The 25204-nt window shown below is 58.7% G+C and overlaps 1 protein-coding gene across 11 annotated transcripts in view; it reads right to left on the bottom strand.

The window, feature by feature from the left end:
* Positions 1–1143: 1143 nt before the first annotated feature.
* Positions 1144–25204, bottom strand: part of LOC116451916 (ankyrin repeat and fibronectin type-III domain-containing protein 1-like) — a 246714-nt gene continuing 222653 nt past the window's right edge. For all 11 annotated transcript variants that reach the window (XM_032125878.1, XM_032125880.1, XM_032125879.1 and 8 more), the window contains 18 exons: positions 16585–16786; positions 16074–16281; positions 15582–15776; positions 15212–15325; positions 14537–14634; positions 13000–13090; positions 11153–11260; positions 10829–10928; positions 10185–10317; positions 9324–9443; positions 8758–8973; positions 8297–8463; positions 7744–7894; positions 6836–7004; positions 6414–6580; positions 5355–5565; positions 4376–5049; positions 1144–2338 (listed from right to left, as the gene is read on the bottom strand). In XM_032125878.1, the coding sequence (XP_031981769.1) occupies positions 2051–2338; positions 4376–5049; positions 5355–5565; positions 6414–6580; positions 6836–7004; positions 7744–7894; positions 8297–8463; positions 8758–8973; positions 9324–9443; positions 10185–10317; positions 10829–10928; positions 11153–11260; positions 13000–13090; positions 14537–14634; positions 15212–15325; positions 15582–15776; positions 16074–16281; positions 16585–16786 (3412 nt within the window). In that variant the 3' untranslated portion in view covers positions 1144–2050. The remainder of the gene's footprint in view (positions 2339–4375; positions 5050–5354; positions 5566–6413; positions 6581–6835; positions 7005–7743; positions 7895–8296; positions 8464–8757; positions 8974–9323; positions 9444–10184; positions 10318–10828; positions 10929–11152; positions 11261–12999; positions 13091–14536; positions 14635–15211; positions 15326–15581; positions 15777–16073; positions 16282–16584; positions 16787–25204) is intronic.

Raw genomic sequence — 25204 nt, 5'->3', positions numbered from 1 at the left:
GGAGTTGCACGGCTCCATGCTGAGGAGCATCAGGGACACAGATGTAGCTTTCTGTACATAGCCCTGATCTAACACTCAATTCACTCTGTGACTTCCAAAAAGCCACTTAGTTTTCCACCAGTTGTGCCTTCCCTCTGCCCTGCCTCAGGCTCTGAGCATCCGTAGGTGACACATGCAAAGGGCAGGGCCACCCTGCAGCTCCTGCCTCTTTGGGATGTCAGTGCCTGTGGATGCCCAACAAGGACAAACACCACGGGAACATCTACACTCACCAACCCATTTCTTCCTTGACCTGGGAGAGTGGGATTGGTTTTAACTTGAGGCAGAAGACAAGCAAAGGAGAGAGGAGATGGGAGAAGTGCCTTTTAAAATGTTCCTTTGTCGCTCGCCTCCACATCCCATGGCGGTGCCTGCAGTGACGTCAATGCGGTGCTAGTTGATTTGCACCAGCTGAGGGGCTGGCACAGGATCCTCCCCTCCACAGTGGCTCTGACGTGGGGCAGGAAGGGTTCGTGCTGGGATACATCCCTGCCCATGCCACACTGGCTGCCGCAAGGCGAGGAATGAGGAACCTCTGCAGAGCGACAGCCGACCCATGTGGATGCCCACAGAGCCCCTCCTGCGCCCTGGCACCCAGCGACGGGGGCTGCTGCCCAGCCCTGACCCCTCCATGCCAGGAGAAGGGCAGCGAGGTGGCTGCTGCAGGGGCATCAGCATCGGGAGCCTCACCTTGCCAAGGAGTGCCAGACTGGCACCTTGCCTGCAGTGTTTGTGCCAGCTGTGACACAGCCGTGAGCTCTCACTGCCATCCCTGCCCCTCTCCTGGGGTTCTTCCCTCTGTGGAGGCTGCAGGACCAGACCAAGGCATCCAGCCCTACGGCTCTGGGGTTCCACCACCCCGTGGAGGTGATGCCTTGGCATGCCCAGGCTTATCTTATCAGAGCAATGAAGCCCAGAAGAGCATTTTTCACTTGTACTTTGCTCCCACACGTGTGATCTGTGTGTCAATGTAACGCTGCTCGGCGTGGAAAGCATCCCACTAAACACTCCTGGGAAAGAGGAGGCCAGCCCTTGGAATCGGGGCTGGTTTGGGGGATGGATGATGGAATGCTACACACCGAGCCACAAGAAGGACAAGTGATATGCGGTCAGCAGCAGTCGTCTTTACTATGGACCACAGGAGATCAGAAAAGTAACCTTGTTAACAGGAGACCTAGTGGCTAACAAAATGTCATGCTGTAGGACGTACAAGAGAAGCACAATCACCAGAACAAAACGGCACCCAGGGGGACGGGGAAGCCCAGGGGGTTGCAGGAGATGCCCTATAGCAAACCTCTAGTGTGGTACTGACACGTCTGCGAGTGCAGGGGGCTGGCTGCATGGGTTTCTTTAGCCTTGGACACAAGTCAGAGGATCTTCACCTTTACCCAGCTCCAGTGGCTCTGGCACAATGATTATTGACATTTTTTCAGAATAAAAATACTAATGTAATTTTGTTCCAAGAACTGTGTGCAAGAATCATTTCTCCAGGTGCAGTGAAAGGAGGGCAGATAGGAAAACACCCTTCCCAGGGTTGTCCTGGTGGCTTGTGCCCTCTCCTCACTGACACCACAGCCCTCCCCAGCAATCCTCTGTGGCTTTGCCTTCAGTGAATCCCAAACAAGGTTCTTCAGAAAAAAAAGAAAGGGAAAAAAATAAATGTATTGCTGCTTCTTCTTGTAATATTTTTTCCTCTCTCTCTCCCCCCTCTTTCTCCTTAAAAATGTTTACTTTCAAAAATTCCATTCCTGCAGAGATTCCTCCTGAGCTCTGAGGTCTCCGCACTCCACCCTCCTCTTCTCCAGTCAGAAAAACTGAGTCTCGATGTCTCTTTGGTTAAAAAAAAAATTTAAAAAATAGCACAAACAAATAACACACAACCCAGTATGATCCCATTCCACTCCGCGGACGCCTGATGAGAGGGTGTCTGTGGAAGGAGGAAGCATCAGAGACGAGCTGTCTGCTCTCTGCAAGCCGAGGTCTCCGTGCCGTCCCGTGGGCTCTCCTCCTCTCATACGGTGGTCGCCGGCCCGTACTGGAGCAGCAGCGGGGACGACTCCTTGATGCGGACGTAGAACCGCCCCTCGGGCTGGCTGGTGTGGAGGGACAGAGGCAGGAAGTCATCGGGGAGCCACCGCTCGCTCTCGTCGGCAGCGAACACCAGTCCGAAGTGCTCCAGCTGCTCCTCGCCGTAGCAGACGGCGGCTGAGCCACCCAGCACGTCCCGCGAGATGCTGTTCATCTCCAGCACCACCAGCTTCACCACCTCCCTGGCAGGTGTCTGGCCGGTGATGTGCAGCTGCGGAGAGAGAGAGGCAGGAGAAAGGGATGGTAAGGGGGAGGAATGAGCAGGACCAGGGGCCGAAGGCAGCACATGGCATGGAGGAATGGTGAGGGTGGAGGAACAGCTGCCCCAGTGGTGCCCGTGAGCAGGTGGCAGCAGCCTGGCACAGAGCCATGGGCACACCACACGGAGGGAATGCCCAGGGAGTGTCCCAGCATGCCAGGACTGCTCTCCTGCCTCCACTGCTCTCTTCAAGCCCTTGCCACTCAACCCCTGCATGTGTCACCTACAGCTCCGCTCAGGCTGTCCCACCACCTCACCACCTGTAGCTGGAGAGGGACAGTCCCTGTCCTACTCCTGGCACCATGGAGGGATCTGTGTGAAGTCCCTCTTGTGAGCAGGGTCCAGACCCTCAGACCAGCTGGACCACAACAGCTCTGCCAAACTAGAACAGGAACCTCTTTGGAACGTGGCACTAAATTTCATCCTGTGCAGAAGCTTGGGGTTCTCCCACCAACAGCTACCCTTGCCCTCCGCTTCCTTGGGGACAGCCCTCTGAATCCAAATCCTCTCAAGAAAATGAGCTCATCAGGGCCTTGGGCTGCTAACGCCAGGAGCTGCTGCTTGGCTTCAAAGGCCCAAAGGCAGGACATCCATCCCTGCCCAGGCAAGGCGGCGTTTCCTTTGGTACATCTGTGAGGGCTTGCGGAGCGCCAGGAGCGCTGCCCCAGCGGGGTGGTCCCAGCCCTGGGCCCACGTGAGCGCTGCCAGCCCTGAACAGCCATGGCAGGGCTCAGCTGATTTACACCAGCCGAGGAGCCGTGCCTTTGAACTCGCCTTTCTTCAAGGAGAACATCGTAAAACGCTTTCAAGCAGGCGTGTCCAGAGCTTTGCAACTTCAAAAGCTGCGTGGGCAGCCCGCCAAGAACCCGAGGGCTGCGTTTCAGCTCCACAGAAATCCATGGGCATTCCTCAAATGGAAAATAATCCTGCAAGGCAGAGTTGTCTCTGCTAGGATGTCCTGGCGGGTGCAGAGACAACTGGCTATCAAACCTCCCCAGCAATAAACCAATCAGCCTGTTGGCTCTGTTCTTCTTCTGCCATTCCTTTAGGGTTGCTTTCAACCCAAACCAGTCCATGATTTAATGATTTTCTGCTCCATCATCCTCAGTCCTGGGCACCAGGAATGTCTCGGAAGAGAAATTTCAACAGGGGAAGGATCTCCATGCCTAGGACCAAAGGAGGCCACAAAGCCAGGGGGGGACCTGCCCAATATGTGTGTCCTGGGGGATGCCCTCCATGGGGGATCCCACCTGGAGTAGGTGTGAGTGGTCAGAGCTGGGGGCTCAGCCCTCGGCAGCAAGGCCCTCATGGAGAGGAGTCAGGTCACACAGCTGCTCCAGCTGAGGCCGAAGGAGCGTGGAAGGAGCTCTGCCTGCTCCTCCATCTGGAACTGACGTGGCTTCTGCCACTGGAGTTGCCACAGGCTGGAGACAAAAGGCTCCTGCTCTCCCTTCGCTAACGGGGAAGGCTGGAGCAGGGAGCACACACCTGGGAAGGGGGGGCTGTAGGAGGACCACGGCCAGGGCAGGGGTGGCGGCTGAATTTTGGCTGGGAAGGATGATGTGTTTGAACACAAGCCCGTGGCAAGGGAAACCCACAAACGTGTCCTTTGCTCTGCCTGCCCACACTGGCTGGCACCAACCTACTGTCACCTGCTGAGCCACAGACCAAGAGCTGAACTTTGGCACCACTGCCTTGTCCCCAAAACCTGCTACGTGCGGCCCTGGCTCTCTCCTTCTGCAGCAGCGGCCGTCGCCCCTCCAGACACACCCTGTCCTGCCAGAAGCCCCATCACTACAGCAGGGACAGAGGGAGTCAGGGCAAGAGTGCTGTGGGTCTCCAGGGGACCTCACCCCTGGGACGGTGGAGGATGGGGAGGGCAGTGCCAGGTGTGGGGCACACGAGCCCTGCTGCCTATGTCCCCATCCTGCCAGCCCCATCCCTCTGGGCATGACAGAGGGCTCTGCCACCCGTTACAGGCTCCGGTACCTTGACACTGGTCTCTTTGGAGAGTCCCGTTTCGTACTGAGGGCAGACCCTCAAGGTGACAGAGCCCAGCTTCTTCCCTTGATCGCCCAAGCCCCCGGGCTGCTCTGGCTGCTGCTCTGGCAAGTTCTGAGTCCACTCATCCGAGCGCGTCCGGCAGACGGGCTCGGAGCCCTGTCCGCCCTGGCGGCGCTCGGGGCTGGGCGTGGAGCCAGTCCCCAGCCTGAGCTGGCCGCAGTGGCCCGCGGTCCTGCTCTCCGTCGGGGAGCTGTCCACGGAGCCGGGGCAGGACTTTCTCGGGGCGGGGCAGTGGGGCTTGGGGAAGTCCAGGCTGCTGGTCCGGACGCAGTACGCCTGCCGCTTCTCCGTGATGCGCAGCAGCTCAATCTGCCGGCTGGGCAGGACAAAGTCGCTGTCGTAGAGCTCGGGCGGTGGCCGGGGCTCCTCTGGCGGTGGCGGCACTGGGGGTGGGGTCTTGAGCTCGTGGCTCTGCAGGACATCCGGGGCACTGTCCGGCAGGGTGCGGGCGACCCTCCGGCTGCAGCACTCGGGCCCCGAGGAGGAGGAGTACACCAGGTCGAGCTCCTTCGGGCTCTGCGCCCGGCTGGAGTCGTAGTCGCTGTCGGTGGCCAGGAACACCTCCGAGGAGCCTTCCTCATCCGACAGCCCATGCGAGTCTGCGAGGGGTGAGAAAAGCAAAGAGGGGCTCAGCCTGAGCGTGGGCAACCCCGGCTGAGGTGGAATCCAAGGAAGCCTCTGAGGTTTGCCCCTTTGTGGCAGCCCTGAGCTGCGCTCGCCACGGCACAGGCGGAGCGGGTCCTGCCCGCTGACACTCGCCGCCCTGCCCGTGCTCCCGGCTCCAGCCCTGCCGGCACCTCGGGCGCAGCCACCCCTGACCCACCGAGCACGGGCAGCCCCTGAGCCCGCCGGGCACAGCCAGGAGCCGAGCACAGCCAGGAGCCGGGCACAGCCGCGTCCTTACCAGAGTTGAGCTTGCGGCTGGTCTCTGGTGAGGGCACCGGGGACGGAAGGTAGTCAAGGTGGGACGAGGAGGATCGGGTTTTCTCCTTCACTGGCCCCCCGGCCTCGCTGAGGAAGCCGCTGAGAGAGACCCCACAGGAGGGCTGCTTGTAGCGGGCGTGCTGCAGGGCATCCATGATCCAGCGCATCTCTCGCCAGATCTCCTCCATTTGCTGCCAACAGAGGAAACGGAGGAGCCCTTTCACACAGCAAACGACAGCAACAAGAGAGTGCCATGGCAAAACACGGACTCTGTACACACACAGAGCTTTGGGGGAATCCCTGAGCCAGGAAATGTAAAGGAAGTGCTCTCAGGTAGGGGGAGGATGCAGCTGCTGGTACAGCAGGACCTGCCTGAGGTGCTGCGACAGGGGAAGTGTGGGATGCTCTTTTGCAAGGCCATTCCAAAATGCGCTTGCAGGCCCTTTTCTAGCAAGGAGGGCACGTGCAGAGCAGGAGCCTTTGGCTCTCTCCTCAGCATTTTTAATGTGATCATTGCAGTAAGAAGTTGCCAGATAAAGCAACTGCAGCCTGGAGAAGAGAAGGCTCCAGGGACACCTCAGAGCCCCTTCCAGGGCCTAAAGGAGCACCAGGAGGGCTGGAAGGGGATGAGGGACAGGGCCCTGGAGGGACAGGACACAGGGAATGGCTTCCCATTGCCAGAGGGCAGGGATGGATGGGATATTGGGAAGGAATTCCTGGCTGTGAGGGTTGGGAGGCCCTGGCACAGGGTGCCCAGAGAAGCTGTGGCTGCCCCTGGATCCCTGGCAGTGTCCAAGGCCAGGTCGGACAGGTCTTGGAGCAGTCTGGGACAGTGGAATGTGGAACTGAATGAGGTTTAATGTCTGTTCCAACCCAAACCATTCCATGACTCTGTGAAAGCCCGGCCTGCTGCTGCCCATCAGCCACACCAGAGAAACCCCCAGGGCCACCGAGGCCAGGGGACAGCCCTCGTGCAGATGCTGCTGCTCACTGACCTGGCAGGTCTGGGGCACTGTCGAGCCTGGCTCCCACCCCATACCTGGATGTAGTCCTGAACCTGCTGGTGCCTCTGCTTGGCGGTGGAGAGCTCAGCATCAGAGAAAGCCTCCCTGAGGCTCTGCTGGGAGAGGAGAGACTCCAGCTCCAGCAGGGCGGACACCTGGCAGTACTGCGTGATGAACTCCCGGTCGTACGTGAAGAAGTGGACTGGGGAGAGGAAACAAGGGGAGGGGTGGAAACCATGAGGTCCCATGCTGTGGGTGCCCTACAGGCTCCTCCCTATGACTCAAGATGTGGAGGCAACACTGTGCATTAGTCCACCTGGACAGCCCTCTGTACACCCCTCCGCCCCTCCTCTACAGGGAGTGAGGGAACTCCAGCCCAGCGCCCTGCCCAGCTCTCAGGAGGCCTCAGAGGACAAGGGGACCAGCAAGGTTGGGTTTTGGCATTCCCTCTCCTCACCCAGCTCAAAGATCTGCAGCGGCAGTGTGAGGAAGCCGGAGCGAGGGGTGTAGGGGTTGTTCTGGCCTGGAGCAGTGCAGACGTCGTCTGATGGAGGCAGCAGCAGCAGGAAGGAGACCTTTTCCCCAAAGTCCAGCACCTCTTGGCTGTACAGACGGAAGTCTTTGGCCTGCAAGAAGACAGTGCAGGTAACAGCTGCACACATCACCTGGTGGGCCCTCTGCCCAGCCCTCATGCACAGAGGAGTCGTCAGGGACCACCTGCAGCCAGGGGACACTGCAGCCTCAGCACACAACCAGAGGCTCCTTGCTTTTGGCACAATCTGCATAATCTCATCACTTCTTCTCTGATTTTTCCTAAAAGTCTCAAAACTTCTGGTTAAAGTCACCATGGCAGGGTGTCAGAGAAGTGCCATCAGCAATGGCTCAGTGATGCACAGGGAGGTGCCCTCCCAGCTGCCCAGTCAGAAGCACATGCCTGTCATTGGGGCTGGTGGGTTCCTTCCCAGCAGATACCTGGCATGGTGGAAGAAGGTTTCTCCTCATGCAGTCTGGCCCCAGGGGCTGCAGTTCCAGCCCAGCACTGGCCAGGGACCAGCCTGCTTTGGAGGGGCAGAGTTGGGCTGGTCTCGTGCTGCCCAGGACCAGAGCACGTGGCAGCAGTAACAAACTCAGATTCACCGTTGTTGCTTTGGGGGTACCATGTGGGAAGGACAAACAGCTCCTGTGGACACTGTCCCTGGGCTGGCAGACCCAATACTCACCTTCTGCTTGCACAGGACTAAAATCTGGGTGCTCCAGCCCCACAAGGAGGGCTGGGCATGCAGTTCCCTGCCTGCTGCAACCACCAGCACCATGCTCACAGCCCTGTCCCCTCCCTCCACCCCAGACCTTGGCTCCTGCCTCTACCTCTTGCAATGGGATGTTCACCAGGGTCATCAGCTTTTTGATGGCCACTTGGAGCTCCTGAAACAGGGGGTTCTGGGATGTGTCAGCCTCTAGCTCTGTGGGAACAGGCTCTTCCACGCTGGCCATCTTCTGCAGCCACTCCCACTCCTCCCTGGAGAAGGTCAGAGACAGACAGGTGAAGGAGGGAGCAGCTCAGGTGGATGTGGACACAATCTCTCTGAGAACTGTGTTTGCTTGGCTGTTCCTCTCCCAGACAGTGCAGCATCCCCAGGGATGTGGGAGAGGTGGAGGTAGAGAGAGAACTTGGTTTGCTCCAGGCTGAATCAGAATCACAGAATATCCTGAGCGGGACGGGATCCACAAGGACTGTCGAGTTCAGCTCCTGACCCCACACTGGACACCTTAACAATCCCACCCTGTGCCTGAGAGCGTTGCATGGCAGGGATAAGAGGGAATATTGCACTGCTGCTGAAGCGGGAGGTGTTGGGTGCTGCTAGCCTGGGTGGGGCAGAGCAGCCTGGCTGCCCCAGCTGAGCAGCCCTGCAAATCCCACCTGGAGATGTTGGGGTTGGAGCGAATCTTGACGTGGCACAGGATGTTGGGGAGCCGCTCTGGCACCAGCACTCGGATCTGATCCACGGCGCTGCACAGCTTCAAGTAGCCCAGGTAGAGGCCCGGGGAGAGGGCATGGCTGCTCCGCTGGTGGTAAGCCAGCTTGTCCTGGGGACAAAGGCACTGCTGGACTGAGCCACTCCTCACAGCAGGGCTCGTGCTGGTGCCACGGCACAGCCAGTCCAGCTGGAGAAGGGGAGCGGCACAGTGAGACAAGCTGGCGCTGCCAGGGTGAATCTGGCACCAGCCTGATGCCTCCCCTTGAAACAACAGGATTTTTGGAGGCTGGCTGAGCTCTGCTCCCCCTCTGCTGTGACCTTTCCAGGATGGGGGGCAGCAGGGAGCACTGGTGGTTCCCAGGGGAGCCCGCTGCAATCCCTGCCCCACAGCACCAAGACACACCTGGACAGAGATGAGCAGCGTGTCCAGAGCAGTGGGCTCCTCCGGGGAGGACACGGACTTGCGGCTGGTCTGCAGCTTGCAGATGGGAACCCAGCGCACACTCTCGAAGGTCTGGTTGGTCTTCACCTCCTTCAGGGTGACGATGAGGATGTTGCCCTGTTTGTCTTTGATGGGCTCGAAGAAGACCTGCCCCAGGTCCTGGATGCCCAGCAGCCCCTGTGCGATGGGGTGGGAAGGCAGGAGAAAGCAGAGGGTCAGGGGACAATCCCGGAGGCACAGTGGGTCTGTGCAGCTGGGATGTGCCTGCAGCTGCCTGCTGGAAACCAGTCTGCCCAGCAAAGCACCCTGATGGTCCCCAGCCCCTCTGCATGGGACTGCCATGACACCCAGCACCTCATTGTCCCACGGCCGGCGTCCTGCCAGGGAGGAAGAGGCAGGGACCCGCGGCCATGGCCAGCAGGTCCTGGGTTTATCCCGGCTGTGAACATCCGTGTGCTGCTCCCAAAGGAGCTCAGCCTCCAGCGCCCCACTTAAAGTGTTTGCTCCCCACCCAGGCCGACCCTCACCTGCATCTGTGAGATGGCCAGCAGCATCTTGAAGCGCGTCTGCAGGATGCAGGAGCAGGAGGACTGGGACACGGTGACACACTGCCGCAGCCACAGGATCTCGTCCCACATACAGGACACCTGCACACACCACAGAGTCAGCGCTGCTGCTGCTGGGCCACGCCAGGGGGTTCTGGGGAAATGGTTTGCCTCTCTGTTTGAGTTGGGTTAGGAATGTGTGTGGGCATGCAGCACCTCTCAGCAGGGCTGCAAATAAATCCCTGTGCCACAGGCACTGAGGTGCCTCCGGAGCCTGCACCCAAGGGCAGCCCTGAGCCACGTCCACTCACACCTTCTTCATCTAGGACTGAAGCCTGAGGTTTGAATGCAAGGTGGCCAAGGTGGGGAGGCAGAAGAAAGCACTCTCTATCAGCAGATAAGGACCACCCAGCAAACTATTTTGGCCCTGAGCTGCCCACATGCCCTTTCCTTAAGTCTGCTGACAGTGCAGGCGCTGGCAGCAGCTCCCTGTGCACCCTCCAGAGGAGGCAGAGGTGCCATGGCAGGATGCTGAGGGGAAGCAGCTCAACAGCCACCTACATCCCTGTAGAGAGGCAGTGCCCACCCACCCTGGCACACAGCCTGCCCAGTGCAGCACCGCTCTGTCACCCATCTTTGGCCTTCCAGGGGTTGGGATGAAATGCCATTCCCTGGAAGTTTCCTGGTCCGTGCTGAACCCCAGCAAGCAGCAAGTCCATGGGCTGCCTGCACTGCCAAGCCCCTGTGTCTGGGTTGGAGGGTCGGCGGTGGTGCCTGACGCCTGCTGGGTCACCCTGGCACTCCTGGCCCTCTGCCCAAGCACGGGGTCCCTTGGCCACCCACCTTGGTGAACCAGAGGAAATCCTGCATGAGCAGGCAGGAGTAGGTGTCATCAATCTCCACCACAGGGATCTGGTCTTCATGGGTCACCAGGATGTTGTCATCCTTGTAGAAGATGGCCGTCAGGTAGAGGCCCCTGCATGGAGGGAGGACAGCCTTCAGTGTCACCCCCAGCTGCCAGCTCCATCTCCCAAAGGATCTCCCTCCTGAGGGAAGAGGAGATGCCCTGCCCCAGGTCTCCACTCCTCTCCAACAGCCCGTGGCAGGTGAGGCTTGTGGCTGGTACGGGAGCAGGAACCCAACATGTCCCAGCAGACACCATGGCCACTGATGCTGCAGCACGCGGCACACAGGTGGGGCCACGCTGTGCAGGGGACACTGGGTCTGGACAAGCTGGGGTGCCAGGTGGCCCTCAGAGGTGACGCAGGGATCTGAGCACCAGCACAGCTTGGCCAGTCCAAATGGAGACACCAAGAGAACCTTTGATCTCTGGGCCATGAGACTCATCTCCACCGACAGCACCAGCTCACTCCTGGTGCAGAGCCCACTCTGAGCACCCCCAGCCCCCAGTGTGCAGGCCCAGCTCTCAGGCTGGGCAGCCCTGCTGGGACAGGGGCTCTCACCAACCCTGTGCACCAGCCTCTCACCGCTTCAGTGTCTTGAGGAACTTGCTGCCAGGGTGGAAGAGGTGCTTGAGGCTCTTGGACACCGAATGCTTTCTGCTCTGGGGCTGGTTCTTGCAGGGCTCTGTGGAGCAGAGAGCAGAGGATGCTGCAGGAGGAGATGAAGAGCTGATGCCAACCGGTTGGGAAGGCTCTGCCAAGGTCCCACTGCCTGAGCTGCGTCCCTGCTCTGCTCATCCATGGCACAGACCTACTCTTGCACCGCCCCAGCTCCGTGGATCCCACCACAGCCCTGGGGGACTCAGCTGCACCCCCCAGCCTCCCTGGAGCACCGTGCTGTGGGCTCACCGTGGCAGATGCAGTGCTGGTGGACGGTCTTCACCTGGCCCAGCAGATGGTCCAGAGCTTCAGCCTGTCCCCTCCGGCGCGGCGCCCGGCCGTCGTACTCCCGCCAGTCTGTGGGGGACAGAACAGCGTCACCCCCGGCACCCTGGGGGAAAAGGGGCTCCCATCCCCTCCTCCCACATCATCTGGGCATGGCAGCAGCTGTGGGTGCTGGGCACCTTTGGGTGTGCTGGCAGATCCCCAGTTTTGTGCCACTCTTCCCAGGAACAGCGAGCTCCGCACAGCACCCTGTGCCCACCGGCCTTCCCACAGCGTGGCAGGGGCACAGCAGGCGGAAGGAACAAGGTTCTGTCTGTTGCTGCTGAAACTTCACTGGCCTTAAAAAATAAAATTCTTTCCAGTCTCTTCCTCCAGGTCTTCCCCAGTTGCTCCAGATGAGCGTTGGGAGCTGGGCTTACCTCGACAAACACATAAATAAACTCCTGCCAGCTCTACCCGCTGTGGGACGGCAGCAGGACCATGAGCAGGGCCGGGGAGGTGCCGGCTCTTCTCCCTCAACTTTGTATTAATTGCTTCAAACACCCCCTGTGTCCTGCCCGCTGCTGTTTTCCATGGAAAGTTCAGCTCTGTTAACTTTGGCTAGAACTTGCCGTTATTTTTAGTAGCTTTAAAAACACCCAGGGAGGTGCCTGACTATATTCTGCTGGGCCAGGGAGGGATCTCTACTGAAGGGAGAAATAGTAGTGGCAATAAAAATAAATAAACCCCACTCCTGTCTGATTCACTTCAGCCACACTCAATTGATGCCACCTGGATCTTGGTCACAGGGAATGTGACCTGTGTGAGGCAGCAAATGGGCTTTAAAGTGGGTGCAAACATGACAGGGACATGATAAAGCCAGGGTAGTGGACTGCTGTGCCCTTGCTGTGTGCATTCCTAGACATGCAAATGGATTTTTGGTGATTTCAGTGCTCTGTGGATCTGCAGCCAGAGCTGTGCTTGGTGCTGCATGTCTCTGACCCGTCACTGTTCAGCCCCACCTGTCCCCGGTGCCCTCACTGCTCCCTGGGTGGCTGCAGCATGCTGGTACAGGATGTGCTTCCATGGCCTGGTCCTTGGGACAAGCAGTCCTTGGGCTGCTCCTTACTCGTTCCCAGCACTAATCCCATGGGACACCACACAGGCACCTGTTTTGGGACTGGTGACAAGTGGCAGAGGCCATTCTAGAGCCCCCTCAGTCCTGAACTTTACCCTTTGAGCTGCTCCTTCCAGCCCAGTCCTCCTGGCCCTTCTCCACACAGCACCCCGGGGTGCCTTGTGTGACATTGGGTGGCTGTTTCCTGACACTTTTCCTGGGGCCAGCATGGGGAGGAGAGTGCTGACAGCCCAGAACTGGTCTCTGCTGGGGCTCGTGACCCCCATCCCAGCTCGATGCCAGGGAATGCAGGTGCTTGGGTCTGGAGGGGAGAGACCATGTGGTGGCATGGAGTGGGAGGCCACTGCCACCCAGGACGGGGCCACTCTGAGTCCTGGCTCTGAGCCACCTCCTGGCTTCCTGCTTGGGATGGGCTGATCCAGGTGGCCTGAAATGGCTCAGCCTTTCCCAGGTGGCAGGGATAATGCAAGGCTGAAAAATCCCTATTTGGCAAAGCACGTGTTGGCTGGAGGCAGCACCCCAGACCCCCAGGCACAGCCTCCCTGCCTGGCCTGAGACTCCAAATTCTGCCTTGGCCCTGGGTCCCCTCACTCCCATCCCAGCAGTGAGAGGGACCCCCGGATGGCACAGGGAGCTGCCCTGTCCCCCCCTGCCCTGCGCTGGCTCCCATGGGGGTGTTCCTGGGGGTACTCACTGGAAGGGATGGCGAAGGGGGGCGTGGAGGCTTGCGGGGGACCCCAGCCCTTCATGTTGTAGGCAGACACCCGGACGTGGCACGCCGTGCCCTGCAAGGAGAGCGGCACACTCAGCACACCCCTGCCTCCCCCGGCTTGGCAGGCAAGGCAAGGAGGATTCACCCAGCCCCCTGCTCCAGGACACCCCGAGGAGCACTAAACTGGGAGCCCACAGCCCGGATCACTGGCTCTCACCTCCCCTCCTGTACCCAGTCCTTGTTATCAGACACAAGGGAATCCTTGTGGCCCTGCTGGGTGCGTTTGGGGCACACAGAGGAAGGACTGGACATTGCAAATGCCCCTCGCCAGAGATGCTCCAGCCCAAAAGACTCAGTGCTGCTGTAGATTGGGGTGCTGGCGATCCCCTGGCATGTGTAAGGATCCGGCCCCTGGAGACAGGGAGCTGGCCCAGCACTGTCAAGGGCTTGTAGCACAGTGACAGTGATTAAAGCCTCTGATTAAAGCCCAGTCAAGCTGCCAGATGTTGCCAGGCCTCCAGGCACTCATGGAGGCGACAGGAGCCTGTGAAGCAGCTCTGAGAGTGTGATTGATGGGCTCGGAGCAGCTCCTTGCAGCGACGCAGCTCTGGGCTCTGCTCGAGCCCCTCCTGAGGGCAGCTCAGCCCTGACAGCGCTCCTGAGCTCAGCACTGCTGCCACGCCTGAGCCCCTCGCACCTCCCCAAGGCTGCTCCTCCACTCAGTGGTCCCTGCCTGCCTACCCCTGGTAAGGGTGACCCCATTTATCCCAGCGTGTGCCCGCCTTCCCACCCTGAGCTCCATCCCACCGCTGGCCCAGGGGACAGCTGACAGGCAGCACGGCTCTTGTGGTTCTCAGGGAGATAAAACAGCAGGAAGCCACAGTTCCACCAGCCATGACCTTGCCGAGCTCCCGAAGATGGAGATGGGGCTGGTCCCCCCTCTCGGTGACATCAGGGCTGGGGCGAGGGGTTGGACTGTGCAGGTGGCAGAGGAATGAGCCACTGATTTATTGCCCAGGAAGAGCCTGGGTGGAGACAGGAGTGGGGTGGGGGACAGAGGATAAATCAGGCGTTGGGTGAATGGGTCCATTCTGCCTGTCACTGCCGAGTCCCCAGGCACCCTGGCAGGGACGTCCCCCGCTGTCAGTGGCTGCGGCCGTGCAGGGACAGACAGATGCCTCTCCCAGCCCCACGCTCTTGGCTCTGCCCAGGCTGTGCCCACGGCACGCAGCGTGGCACAATCCTATTGTTCCTGCTCAGAATGATCGTAGAAACAAAGAATCATTAAAGTTGGAAAAGGCATCTAAGATCACTGAGTCCAACCACTGCCAAGGCCACCACTAAACCATGTCCCCAAGTGCCAAATACACGTCCTTCGAACACTTCCAGGGATGATGACTCCCCCACTGCCACGGGCAGCCTGACCCCCTCCCCACAGGCTGCACTATGGCCTGTGGCTTTTCCCAGCTGTGGGCTCTCCCCACCGAGCCCTGCCCACTGTGGGCACCCTGGCACTCACCGACACCAGCCCCTGGATGGTGAAGTGCAGGTCCTTCAGCTTGTCGATCACGGCTTCTCCCAGCAGGGGCGAGAAGGTTGGGGAGCAGCTCCACTCCACTGCAAGGAGAGAGACCCCAAGGTGCCATGTGGCCCTGGAGTGGGGACAGGCCACCAGGGCTGGGGCAGCGTGTCACAGGCAGCAGCTGCAGGGGGACTGCAGACAGCACAGCAGCTGCAGGCAGTGGAGCGAAGGCAGGGGAAAAGGTGATGCATAGTGGGGGGAACGCCATGGGGAGCTGCTGTCCTCACCAAGCCACGTCAGATGGGGTCAGCACCTTCAACTGGTGTCTCAGAAGTGGGGGATGGAAGAAATTCTTCCAGAAGACAAAAATATCTGCTTTAAGTGGGTGAGGGGTGCAGGACAACAAAGTCCTCCCAGTGTGCAGGATGAGGGGGCAGCCAACAAGTGACACCCCAAGGTTTGCCTTGGTGCATGATGATGTTTGGTCTAGCTCAGAGCATTTGGGTGGTGGCCAGGCTGTCCAGCAGCTCTGGCTGCTTCTGTGCTCCAGCATAAAACTGTCCTGACTGGGGCTTGGCAGCACTGCCCATGGCACTGTTGTGTTGCCACGGGGTGCAAGGCACCTGCTGTGGCTGTGTGACCCTGCCCTGCTGCGGGGATCCTGGTCCTTACCTTTGTACTTGGTGACAACAGCTGAGTTGACGCTCAGGGGCTCCCAGAAGGTCACCTGCAATGAGGAGCTGCTGGCCACAGAGAGGTGGACGCTGCTGGGGGCATCTGGCACTCCTGGGGACAGAGAGTGCAGGGACTGCTACAGCGAGGACGGTCGCTCTGAACCCCCCTGTGTCTCTCTTGGGCCTCTCCCCGGTCCCAGGGACATACTCCCCGAGTGGAACATGTTCCCCCCTCCATGCACCCATACTGCGAGCCCTGGCCACAGGGTGCAGGGACCCTCTGATGGGTGCTGGTGCCACGCACAGCCCCACTCCTTGCCCCGGTGCAGGGGCAGCCCCCCGGCCCCAGCCCTCCTGCGGTCACTCACGGGCATGCTCAAACCCTGCCTTCATGCGCTTGTACAGCCGGAACCGCCACTCCCAGGCCTTGAGCTGCTTCTCCTTCTCGGAGCAGTCAGCGTTGGGCGCCTCGTTCACCACCTGTGCCATCAGCTCGTTGACGCGCTGCTCCGCTTCCCGCACCAGCGTGGAGAGGTGCAGCGAGCGGCTTTCCAGGCTCACGACTGTGGGTGGGCGGGCATGGCCATAGGGCCCAGGAGGGGAGGGAGGAGAAGGTGGTTAGGGCAAGCTCTGCCTCCGCTGGCAATGAATCCCCACCGTGTGACCCCATCCTCCCCTGCACGTCCTGGTCCCGGGGTGCACTCGAGTGCACGGTTCCCCTCGAGCCCTGCTGCAGCCTGCCCCAGTCTCCCAGAGCCCAGTGATCGCCTCCCCACCTGCACCCAACGCCTGTGGTGTCCCACTGCACCACGCTGGACACCCAGGTGATGGGCACGGCACAGCTCCCTGTCCCAACTCACAGTGGGGGCTCTCCTTTGCTCCTGCCTGCAGCAGGGCCCTGGCGATGGGAGCATTGTTGGTCATGATGGCAATGTCCAGGGGCAGGAGCCCCTCGCTGTTGGGGGTGTTGAGGTCCAGCTCCTCAGGGCTGTAGTGCTTCAGCAGCTCCTGCACCCTGTCAAGGTCCTGCAGCTCCACGGCCTCAAAGAGGGCAGCATTGCTCTGGAACTGGGTGAAAAGAGAAATGGAGCTGGGCTGAGCATGGGGCACCCTCCTCCCTCCCACCAAACACCCTGGACCCTCACTAGCACCCCATGAACCCAATCAGGGAGAGGGTGCCCTCATCCCAAAGGCTTGGGAGCATCAGCTCTTTGCAGACACATCTGGATGATGCCAAGCCAACACCTGGACCACCTCCAACTCAACTTGCCACGGCTTCACTTAACACATTCTTGTGCTCCCACCCAGGTTCCAGCATCACCCACACAGGGACCCTCTGTCCCCATCTGGAGGGAGCCAGCAGGCACTGACCAGGTAGGACTTGCGGAGCTTCTCTTTCTCGCCCCGTCCCACCAGGCTGCCCTCATCGAAGGAGGTGTAGTTGACGCGGAATTTCCCGGACAGGTTTCGGTAGAGCCTCTTGGCCGCGTTTGGTGAGGAAGGGCCCGGCGGCTTCCTGGCCTGCGCCAGCTGCAGGTCCCGCATCTGCTGCGTCATTTTAGGGGAGGATGACCTGGGAAAAAGCCAGGAGAGAAATGAGGCATGGAGGATGTGCCAGAAAGGCAGAGGCACATCTGTATTGTCGGGACCAAGACAGGAATCAGGAGAGCAGAGCTCTCCTGGGCAGCACCCACGTGAGCGGCTGCAAGGTGGATGCCGGTGCCAGCAATGCCCTGACCCATCTGTTTTCAGCTGAGGCAGATCTGTTCTTCCTCCTCACTCCTGCTGCTGGCCCTGCAGGTGCACCAAAGGGCTTGTATGATCCCTGCAGGTAAGACATTTCCTTCCAGACACAAGCTGGGATGCCCAAAACGACCTCAGGCTGCTGAGCTCTACAACTGGTCTGGATCCATCTCACCAGGGCAATATCTCCACATGCCCAGTTCCACCATCCAGCTCCTACAGAGATGGGCTGCCCCATCTGGGCATGCCCACACCCTCAAGCGCAGTGGAGGCTGCAGGGGCCAGAAGCCCCCAGCCCCGTGCTGGGTGAGTGCTGTCCATCACTGTTGGCTTGGGATAGCCTTGTGTACCCTCTCCACACCCACCCTTCCACAGGAACCCGTGTCCTGCACTTACCACCATCCCTCAGCCCTCTTTGCCACGTGACTTTTCTTGGGGCTGTTATCCCAGCGAAGGGCACCCTCTGGAAGTGAAGTGGGAGCAGGGAACAGATGAAAGGCCATTTCTAATGGCATCTGGACAATGCCAGGTCCTGATGGGGACCATTGACCTCAGTCTTCTGCTCACCAAGAGATCCAGGCTTCACAGCTGCTCCTTACCTTCTCCATCCATTAACCTACAAAATCTTTTCTCCTCTCTGATTATAGAATCTCAGACTGGTTTGGGTTGGAAGGGACCTTGAAGACCATCTAGTTCCAACGCCCTGCCACTGGGACAGGATTTTGATTCTTATTTTCAATATCTACAAGTCACAAGGAAAGCTGGTGTCTTTTCTGGGGCTCCCCAGAGTGGGAGCTGTCCCTCTCCCTGCAACCAGGACCCTCCTGCCTCCATCAAGACCTCATCCCACCAGACAAAGTCCCCTGCTTTGGTGTGAGAGTGGCCTTGTTGCTGTGTGGGGCTTTTGCCCATGAGTCATCCCCTACAGCACGGAGGGTTTCCACTGTGTCAAACATCTGATCCCCTTCTTGCCAGAGCTCTGGCGCAGTTCCCAGGGGAGCACCAGGTCTGAGGAGCATTTAGCACAGCTACACTCCACACGGTTTCTCTCCCTTTTGACCCCATCCCCCTGTGTACAAGGTCAGATATTTAGGGGCAAGGTCTTCCCCCACCGCTTTATTGGTTAAATACCAAGTGTGATGAAAGCATGGCATTTGGCTGAAGGTCGTGCCAAAGCACTCCAGCGAGGCTGTGCCTGCAGTAAGGATGTTTATAAAGCCATCATCGTGGGACAGGATATTAATAACCCCCTCGCTCGGCGCCCTTTGTAGTCCTCATTTCAGATGAGGCACAGTGCGCTGCAGGAGGACTTTAATGATTTTACCTTTTATTACTGTGATATTTAAGAGTGGAAAATGCTGCGGAGGTTGGCTCCTGGCAATCATTCATCTCACCAGCTCCAGCCTGGATTTAGAGGTCTCCAGTGTGGCCCAAGCCACGGTGTCAAGTTGCTGCCCTGGGCTGCTCCAGGAATGGACATTATCTGAACACGGGGCTTCATGGATCAGACTGAGCAGCAACCACACCAACCTAAGGCCCATTTGCAAAAGCAGACAGGTGTTTTGTCACTTCAGGTGGCAAAATACCTCCGAGCAGCCATGTGGGAGTGGGTGAGTTTTGAGCAGCAGAGTCCTACTGGTCCTGGTGGGGAGGAAGGGATCAGCACCCAGGAGGGTGTCACCATGGTGGGAGAGACCTGCACAATGCAAGGAAGGGCTGGAAAACCAGTCCTGTAGTCTCCAGGACATGGAGTCCTCACCCTGAGCACACCATGTGTCCTTGTGGACAGGGAGCAGCTCCTGGCATGGCCTCTCCAAGGGCTCCTCGTGCCAAGGGCTCGCACACGGCACACGCAGCCTTCTACAGAGGGCAGGTACAGGACCCCAGAGAGCACAGGGGCGGAACAGCAGCACAGCTCTGCTGCCACTGGTGCAGAGAGATGAGAGAAAAGCCACCTGTGGCCTGAGCAGGCAGCGCTGTTCTGGCAGGAAGAGACAGGAAGGCAGCTCCTGACCCTCCGGCAAAGCCCAAGATGCAAAGCACTCCCTGGCATATTTGGGAAAGAGAACTGGCTCGAGAGGTTCTCCAGCAAAACCTTGCCCTTTTTCTTGTGTTTAAGAGTTCCCTGCTGCCCAAGTCCTCCTCTCTCCATCTCCAGCTGCTGCTCAGAGGTGAGGGTGGCTCTTTCAGCAGGCTCATAAACAAGATGCATAAATTCCACTGCAGCTCCCCTTCTTCCAAGGAGGCAACAATGCTCTCCCACACGGAATGCTCTTCACTCTACGGGAGCTGGAGCAGACCTGCTGTAACAGAACCCTGCTCCATTCGTGCCTGCAGAATTAGGGTTTAAAATGGAGTGGTGCTTTGGAGCAAAAGTCCTTTTTCCTGCCAATTAAAATACACGGCAAATGACCCAGTGCAAGCAGAATGCACAGCTGGGAGGAAGCTCTCTCAGAGATGGCAGAAACAGAGACACAGACAAATTTCTCACTGCTTTCCCTCCTCAGATTTGCTTTTAATGAGAAGTAAAGAGATGGAAATTACTCAGTGCTCAGGAGTGAACATCTATGTATATTAAACCAGCTGCCCCCGAGATAAAAGAGTTTCCTGGCCTGTGGTTATGAGTCATCTGGACTCAGTGAAATGGTCTTGATTTCTCTAGAGCTAAACTTTGCCCTGGAGCAACTGATAGCTGAAAACAACACCCACAGATGTCCTACCCTCTGGGGCTGACCTGCCAACACCAGCTCACCCATGGTAAAGCCCCATCCTGCAGGGAGGTGTGGGAGCAGATCCCACCTCCTCTGCCTGAAGAGTCTCAGTGCAGCCAAACTAAATTTATCCCAGCCACAATTGGTTCTTGTTGCTAATTATTGTCCTACGGTCTGCAAGCAGGGGCCGGGTGCTTTGCCTGCCCCAGCAGCTCAGCTCTCTGGCCATGGGGGATGTGTTTGTGACCATCAGGGAGGTGATGTGGACATCAGGTTTGTAGTGCCATGAATCCACACACCAGCAAACTCCATCACCCTCTCCATGCAAAGGGCTGAGGTTCTGTGGAAGGATGTGTCAGATCCATTGGGGGTCAGTTCTGGGCCTCTCATGACAAGAAAAACCTTGAGGGGCTGGAGCGTGTCCAAGGAAGGGAACGGAGCTGGGGAAGGGGCTGGAGCCCCAGGAGTGGCTGAGGGAGCTGGGAAAGGGGCTCAGCCTGGAGCAAAGGAGGCTCAGGGGGGACCTTGTGGCTCTGCACAAGTCCCTGACAGGAGGGGGCAGCCGGGGGGGGTCGGGCTCTGCTCGCAGGGAACAGGGACAGGAGGAGAGGGAACGGCCTCAGGCTGGGCCAGGGGAGGTTTAGGTTGGATATTGGGGAAATTCCTTCATGGGAAGGGTGGTCAGGCATTGGCACAGCTGCCCAGGGCAGTGCTGGGGTCACCATCCCTGGGAGGATTGAAAAGCCATGTGGATGTGGCACTTGGGGACATGGTTTAGTGGTGGCCTTGGCAGTGCTGGGTTAATTGTTGGATTTGATGATCCTAAACGTCTCTGCCAACCTTAGTTATTCTATCTATGATTCTGTCTCAGGAAACCAACGCAATAGAGGTGGTTTTCTTTTTTCTAAAAGCACATGAGGACGGATGAGCATAAGGCACCTTCATTTTTTCCTTCCTCCAGCATCAAACACAAGCAAATCCACTGGGTAGCTTATAATGTGGTTTATGAATATTCGGAATGTTAATGTTTGCAGCACTGCAGATCTTGGCCTAGTAAAAAGTGTTACTAATTGTTGCAATTCCTTGATTTTAAGTGCATTTTGTTGAAGGGCGTAGCCCCTCCGAGTGTCCAGCTGAGAACCAGTCCCCAACAGGCACGGCTGCTCTGCCCCATGACAGAGCCCAGAGCCCGGCTGGCTGCGAGAGCCCTGCCCCCCCGAGCCCAGGGGTACCTGGACAGGCAGGGAATGACCACCCTGCCCACAGGTCACCAGGCCAGACATAAGGAAGAAATTTTTTATCATGACGGTGGGCAGGCCCTGGCACAGGGTGCCCAGAGCAGCTGTGGCTGCCCCTGGATCCCTGGCAGTGTCCAAGGCCAGGTGGGACATTGGGGCTTGGAGCAGCCTGGGACAGTGGAAGGTGTCCCTGCCCATGGCAGGGGGTGGGATGGGATGAGCTTTAAGGTCCCTTCCAACCCAGAACAGTCCATGATTCTGCGATGTGGCTGGTGGGGACCATGGTGGCCATCCCACACCCCCTCTCACCAGCAGCAGCTCCTGTGCAAGCGGAGCTGCTGCTGGTGGCAGTGACCTTCCAGCCACATCCCGGGGCTGCCTGGTCCCTGCTGCCCACCAGGGTGGCTGTGGGGAGGGTGAGCCCCCGGGTGCTGCCCAAGGTGGCAGGGAGAGGGCAGGTTCCAGGCACAGCAGCAGACACGAGCTCAGCACTGCGCTCCGGTCCGGGGGCAGCGTGGGTGGCTGTCACTGCGGGGAGCTGCTCCCACCATTCCCAGCCCGATGCAGCAAGCAAGGAAGCAGCAGAGCTCTGTGCACGAGAAAAAGGGAGCCTGAAGGATGGGGGATGAAAGGTGCTGATGGCTTTCAAAGAACAAGGGGTGGTATTGGGAGCAGAAGAAAGACTGGGCCCTTGCAGTTTGCTGAATCCTCACAGCCATGTGGATGTCAGTGGTACATTAGCACAAGATGCCACACTCCAATTCAGTCCACAGGGGGATCCAAGGTTGGAACAGGCAAAGGTCAGAAGCCTAAAAACCAGTTACCAGGGAGACACAACCCAACCCAGCCAAGCTCACCCCATCAGGGAGCTCGCACCAAGAGGTGACAGCACCAAGCACGGGCAGCAGGGCAAGGGGGGATTCTGCCCCTCTGTCCCCCTCAGGTGAGACCTCACCTGCAGAGCTGCCTCCAGATCTGGGCCCCCAGCACAGGAAAGTGAGTCCAGAGGAGGCCACGGAAATGCCCCAAGGGCTGGAGCCCCTCTGCTCTGGATCCAGGCTGGGAGACCTGGGGGTGTTCACCTGGACAAGGGAAGGCTCCAGGGACACCTCAGGGCCCCTTCCAGGGCCTAAAGGGGCTCCAGGAGAGCTGGAGAGGGACTGGAGACAAGGGCTGGAGGGACAGGACACAGGGAATGGCTTCCCAGTGCCAGAGGCAGGGCTGGATGGGATATTGGGAAGGAATTGTTCCCTGGGAGGGTGGGCAGGCCCTGGCACAGGGTGCCCAGAGCAGCTGGGGCTGCCCCTGGATCCCTGGCAGTGTCCAAGGCCAGGCTGGACTTTGGGGCTTGGAGCAGCCTGGGCCAGTGGAAGGTGTCCCTGCCACGGCAGGGGGTGGGACGGGGTGGGCTTTAAGGTCTCTTCCAACTTGAGCTGTTCCATGGTTGTATGATCCTATGAGATCAAGTGGCAGCATCAACACACGGGTGTTTCTGAGAGAGAAATCCGAGTGTGAGAGGTCTCTCCACTCCTGAGCACACTCGGCCTGGCCCACGCCCAGGGCCACGCTCACCCCTGGGCAGCAGGAGTTCACAGCTGTGGCCATGGACACTCAGGCACCAACACTCGACAGCAGAGACCAACACAACAGAGCAGCTCCTCTACACCATGGGCACAGGAACAAAAAGTGCCGCGTCCGGCACGAAGAGGAGCTGCTGATGCACTTGCATTTTCCACTCTTTTTGCCCAAGCATAAGCAAGTTTTCATGACTGGCAAAACACAGGCTGGATTAAAAATGGAACATGAGTAGGGCAGCCCTTCCAAAGAGTGGGATTTCATAACCCACCAAAAAGCACGCTCAAAACTAGGACCAAATGCCATGATCAGCATCCCTGCGAGGCAGGAGGGCTCATGGAGCAGCAGGCACAGCAGTTACCCACCCTGGGATGTGCAAACCACCAAGGCATTTAGGTGCTGTGCAGTGACCTGGCCATGCAGACATGGAGCAAAACACTCCTGCTCCATGGAAACATCTGTGTGCCTAGAAAATGCACTTGCTTATTGAAACCTGGGTCCAGGGAAAGGCACCAAAGCAGACTTTGTTTGTTTGTTTGTTTGTTTGCTTCCTCCAGCTTTTCTCTTTTCTCCCCATTTGGCAAATCTGCTGGGTTTTGTTTTGAGTGGAGCTGAAGCGAGCATGCCTCTTTTGTTTAGCAATAACAACTAACTTATATAGATGCTGCTCCTGCCAGGACATTTTTGTTGGAGCTCCAGAAGCCCAGTGCTGTTAGACCCCAATGCTCAGAGGAGCTCAGCGTGGTGTCAGGCCCCTGGGTTGGCGCAGAACCCCCTGAGCATCAACGGCAGCACATCGTCCCTGCTGTCCCCATGCCGGGCACAGCACGGTGTGCCTGTGCTGCCTGAGGAGCTCATGGCTCACGGCAGCAGAGAACACCTCTGTGGACACACAGCCCACCGGGGTGCAGTGGGCTCTGGAGTGGAAAGCTGCCTCCCAGCAGCTCGTGACCCACATGAAAAGCACATCCTGGGTGGGATCTGCAATATCCAGCAGTGCCCAGCGCCCTGCGCCTCTGCAGGGGATGAAGAGGAGCATTCCCCTCAGAGCATCCCCCCGTGCCATCCAGGCTACTCCCCAAATCAGGTTTAGCACTCTTTGGGGAACACTTGTGCTGGGAGAGCATGGCAAGGACCCCCCAGGTCCAGTCCTCACTCAGCTGCGGCAGAAGGCACTTTCACAGTCTGGACACACAACATCCCACACCACAGGGCTGGCTGGGGTCAGCAGTGTCCTCCTGAGGCTCAGCCATGTCCCCTGGTCTGGCACAGCAGGAAAGAGCCTGCCTGAAGGGCTCATCCCTACTGCATCTCCCTCTTAAATCACAGGCTGAATTCGGGAAAGACGGAGACTTCAGGACTCCAAGAGAGGTTCGGAGCCAACCAAGTAGATCACTCGCTGACAGTGTCCCATAAAACACCCCACTGCTGCAGGCCCAGCAGTGCCTTTGGGGAGGAAGGGAGCGGAGACGCTTGAGCAAACTCTGCTGCAACACAATAATGCTGCCGCTTCTTGCTTTTCCTTATTTTTTTAATTAGGCCTCCTGATCACTGCTTAAAAGTGAGACCAGAAGGATCTTGTGGTTCAATTCTCATTAAAATATACCCTAAATCAGACTTTCATTTGCAGATGTGTCCCTGTGACCTCTGCCATCACGGTCAGGACTGCTGTCAGGCACACGCTGCTGTCACACAGTGCCGCTGTCCCGGCCGTGCCAAGCACGGGCATCCCTCCTGCACACGCACCTCACGCAGCACTGCCAGGGCGTGGGGGCACCTCTCCTTGGGGACTGTGCTGAGGACATGGCACGGAGACTGGCTCCCCAGCCAAGGCAGCTGATGCTGCCAAAACCACCAGCCCATGAGCACCACCTTGGGCTGCAGCAAAGGGGGCACCAGCGGGCACAGCCTGGCTCCTGGCATCCTAGCCTGGCTCCAGGCACCCCAAACCATCCCTTGAGTGAGGAGATTCAACATTTCAGAGGCTCACACAGTTTCCATCCACAGATCTGGGTCAGGAAGGAGATGCTGGAAGCTTCCACACTCGGCCCAGCTCTGCTGATTTTACTGTTTTCACAAGGATTTACCCTAGCAGAGCTCCTGCATGTCCTGCCCGGAGGCTCCTACCTAGAAAATCCACAGAAAATCCACTTTTCTGCTTCTGTGCTACCAAATTTCTGCGGGGATGGAGCTGAGTGGGTCTGTGCATTACGGACTGAGGGCATCTCTGGCTGGAGGGGTTCGGGAGCTGCTCTCGGGATGCGGCATCCCTGTGTGACCCGCACGTGTCCCTGGGGCACCTCCCGGTGCCCAAAGCCTCCGGTGCCTCCCCAGCGGCACAGGCACCGGGGATGGCTCAGCCCGGGGCTCCTACCTCCCGGCCAGGGCAAACCTTCCCCGCTGCCTCGCCACAAAGCCAGCCTTTAATTGCTGCCTGACATTAAGCATCTGAGCAAGGAAGTCTTGGGTAAATGTTCTTGCTATGGGAACACACAGTGCTGAGTCTCTTTAATTACATTGTTTTTGTTTGGCTGTTTTTATTAGTTGTGCTGCGGCTTCCCCTCCCTGACAGGCCAGCGAGGCTCACGCTAAATATGGCCGGGTTTAAAGTCCGCCGTGAAACCCGAACCGCGGCACCAGACTGGCTGGACGCGGTGCAAGCCAGGGTTACGCGGGACACGCATTCCAGCCGCCGGGTCCGGCCCGGCCCCGCGCTCCCCCCGC

This window comes from Corvus moneduloides, chromosome 16 (genome assembly GCF_009650955.1).
Source record: "Corvus moneduloides isolate bCorMon1 chromosome 16, bCorMon1.pri, whole genome shotgun sequence".
Taxonomy (NCBI): domain Eukaryota; kingdom Metazoa; phylum Chordata; class Aves; order Passeriformes; family Corvidae; genus Corvus; species Corvus moneduloides.
Note: the sequence above shows the minus strand (reverse complement) of the source record. Positions and strands in the feature narration are given on the sequence as shown.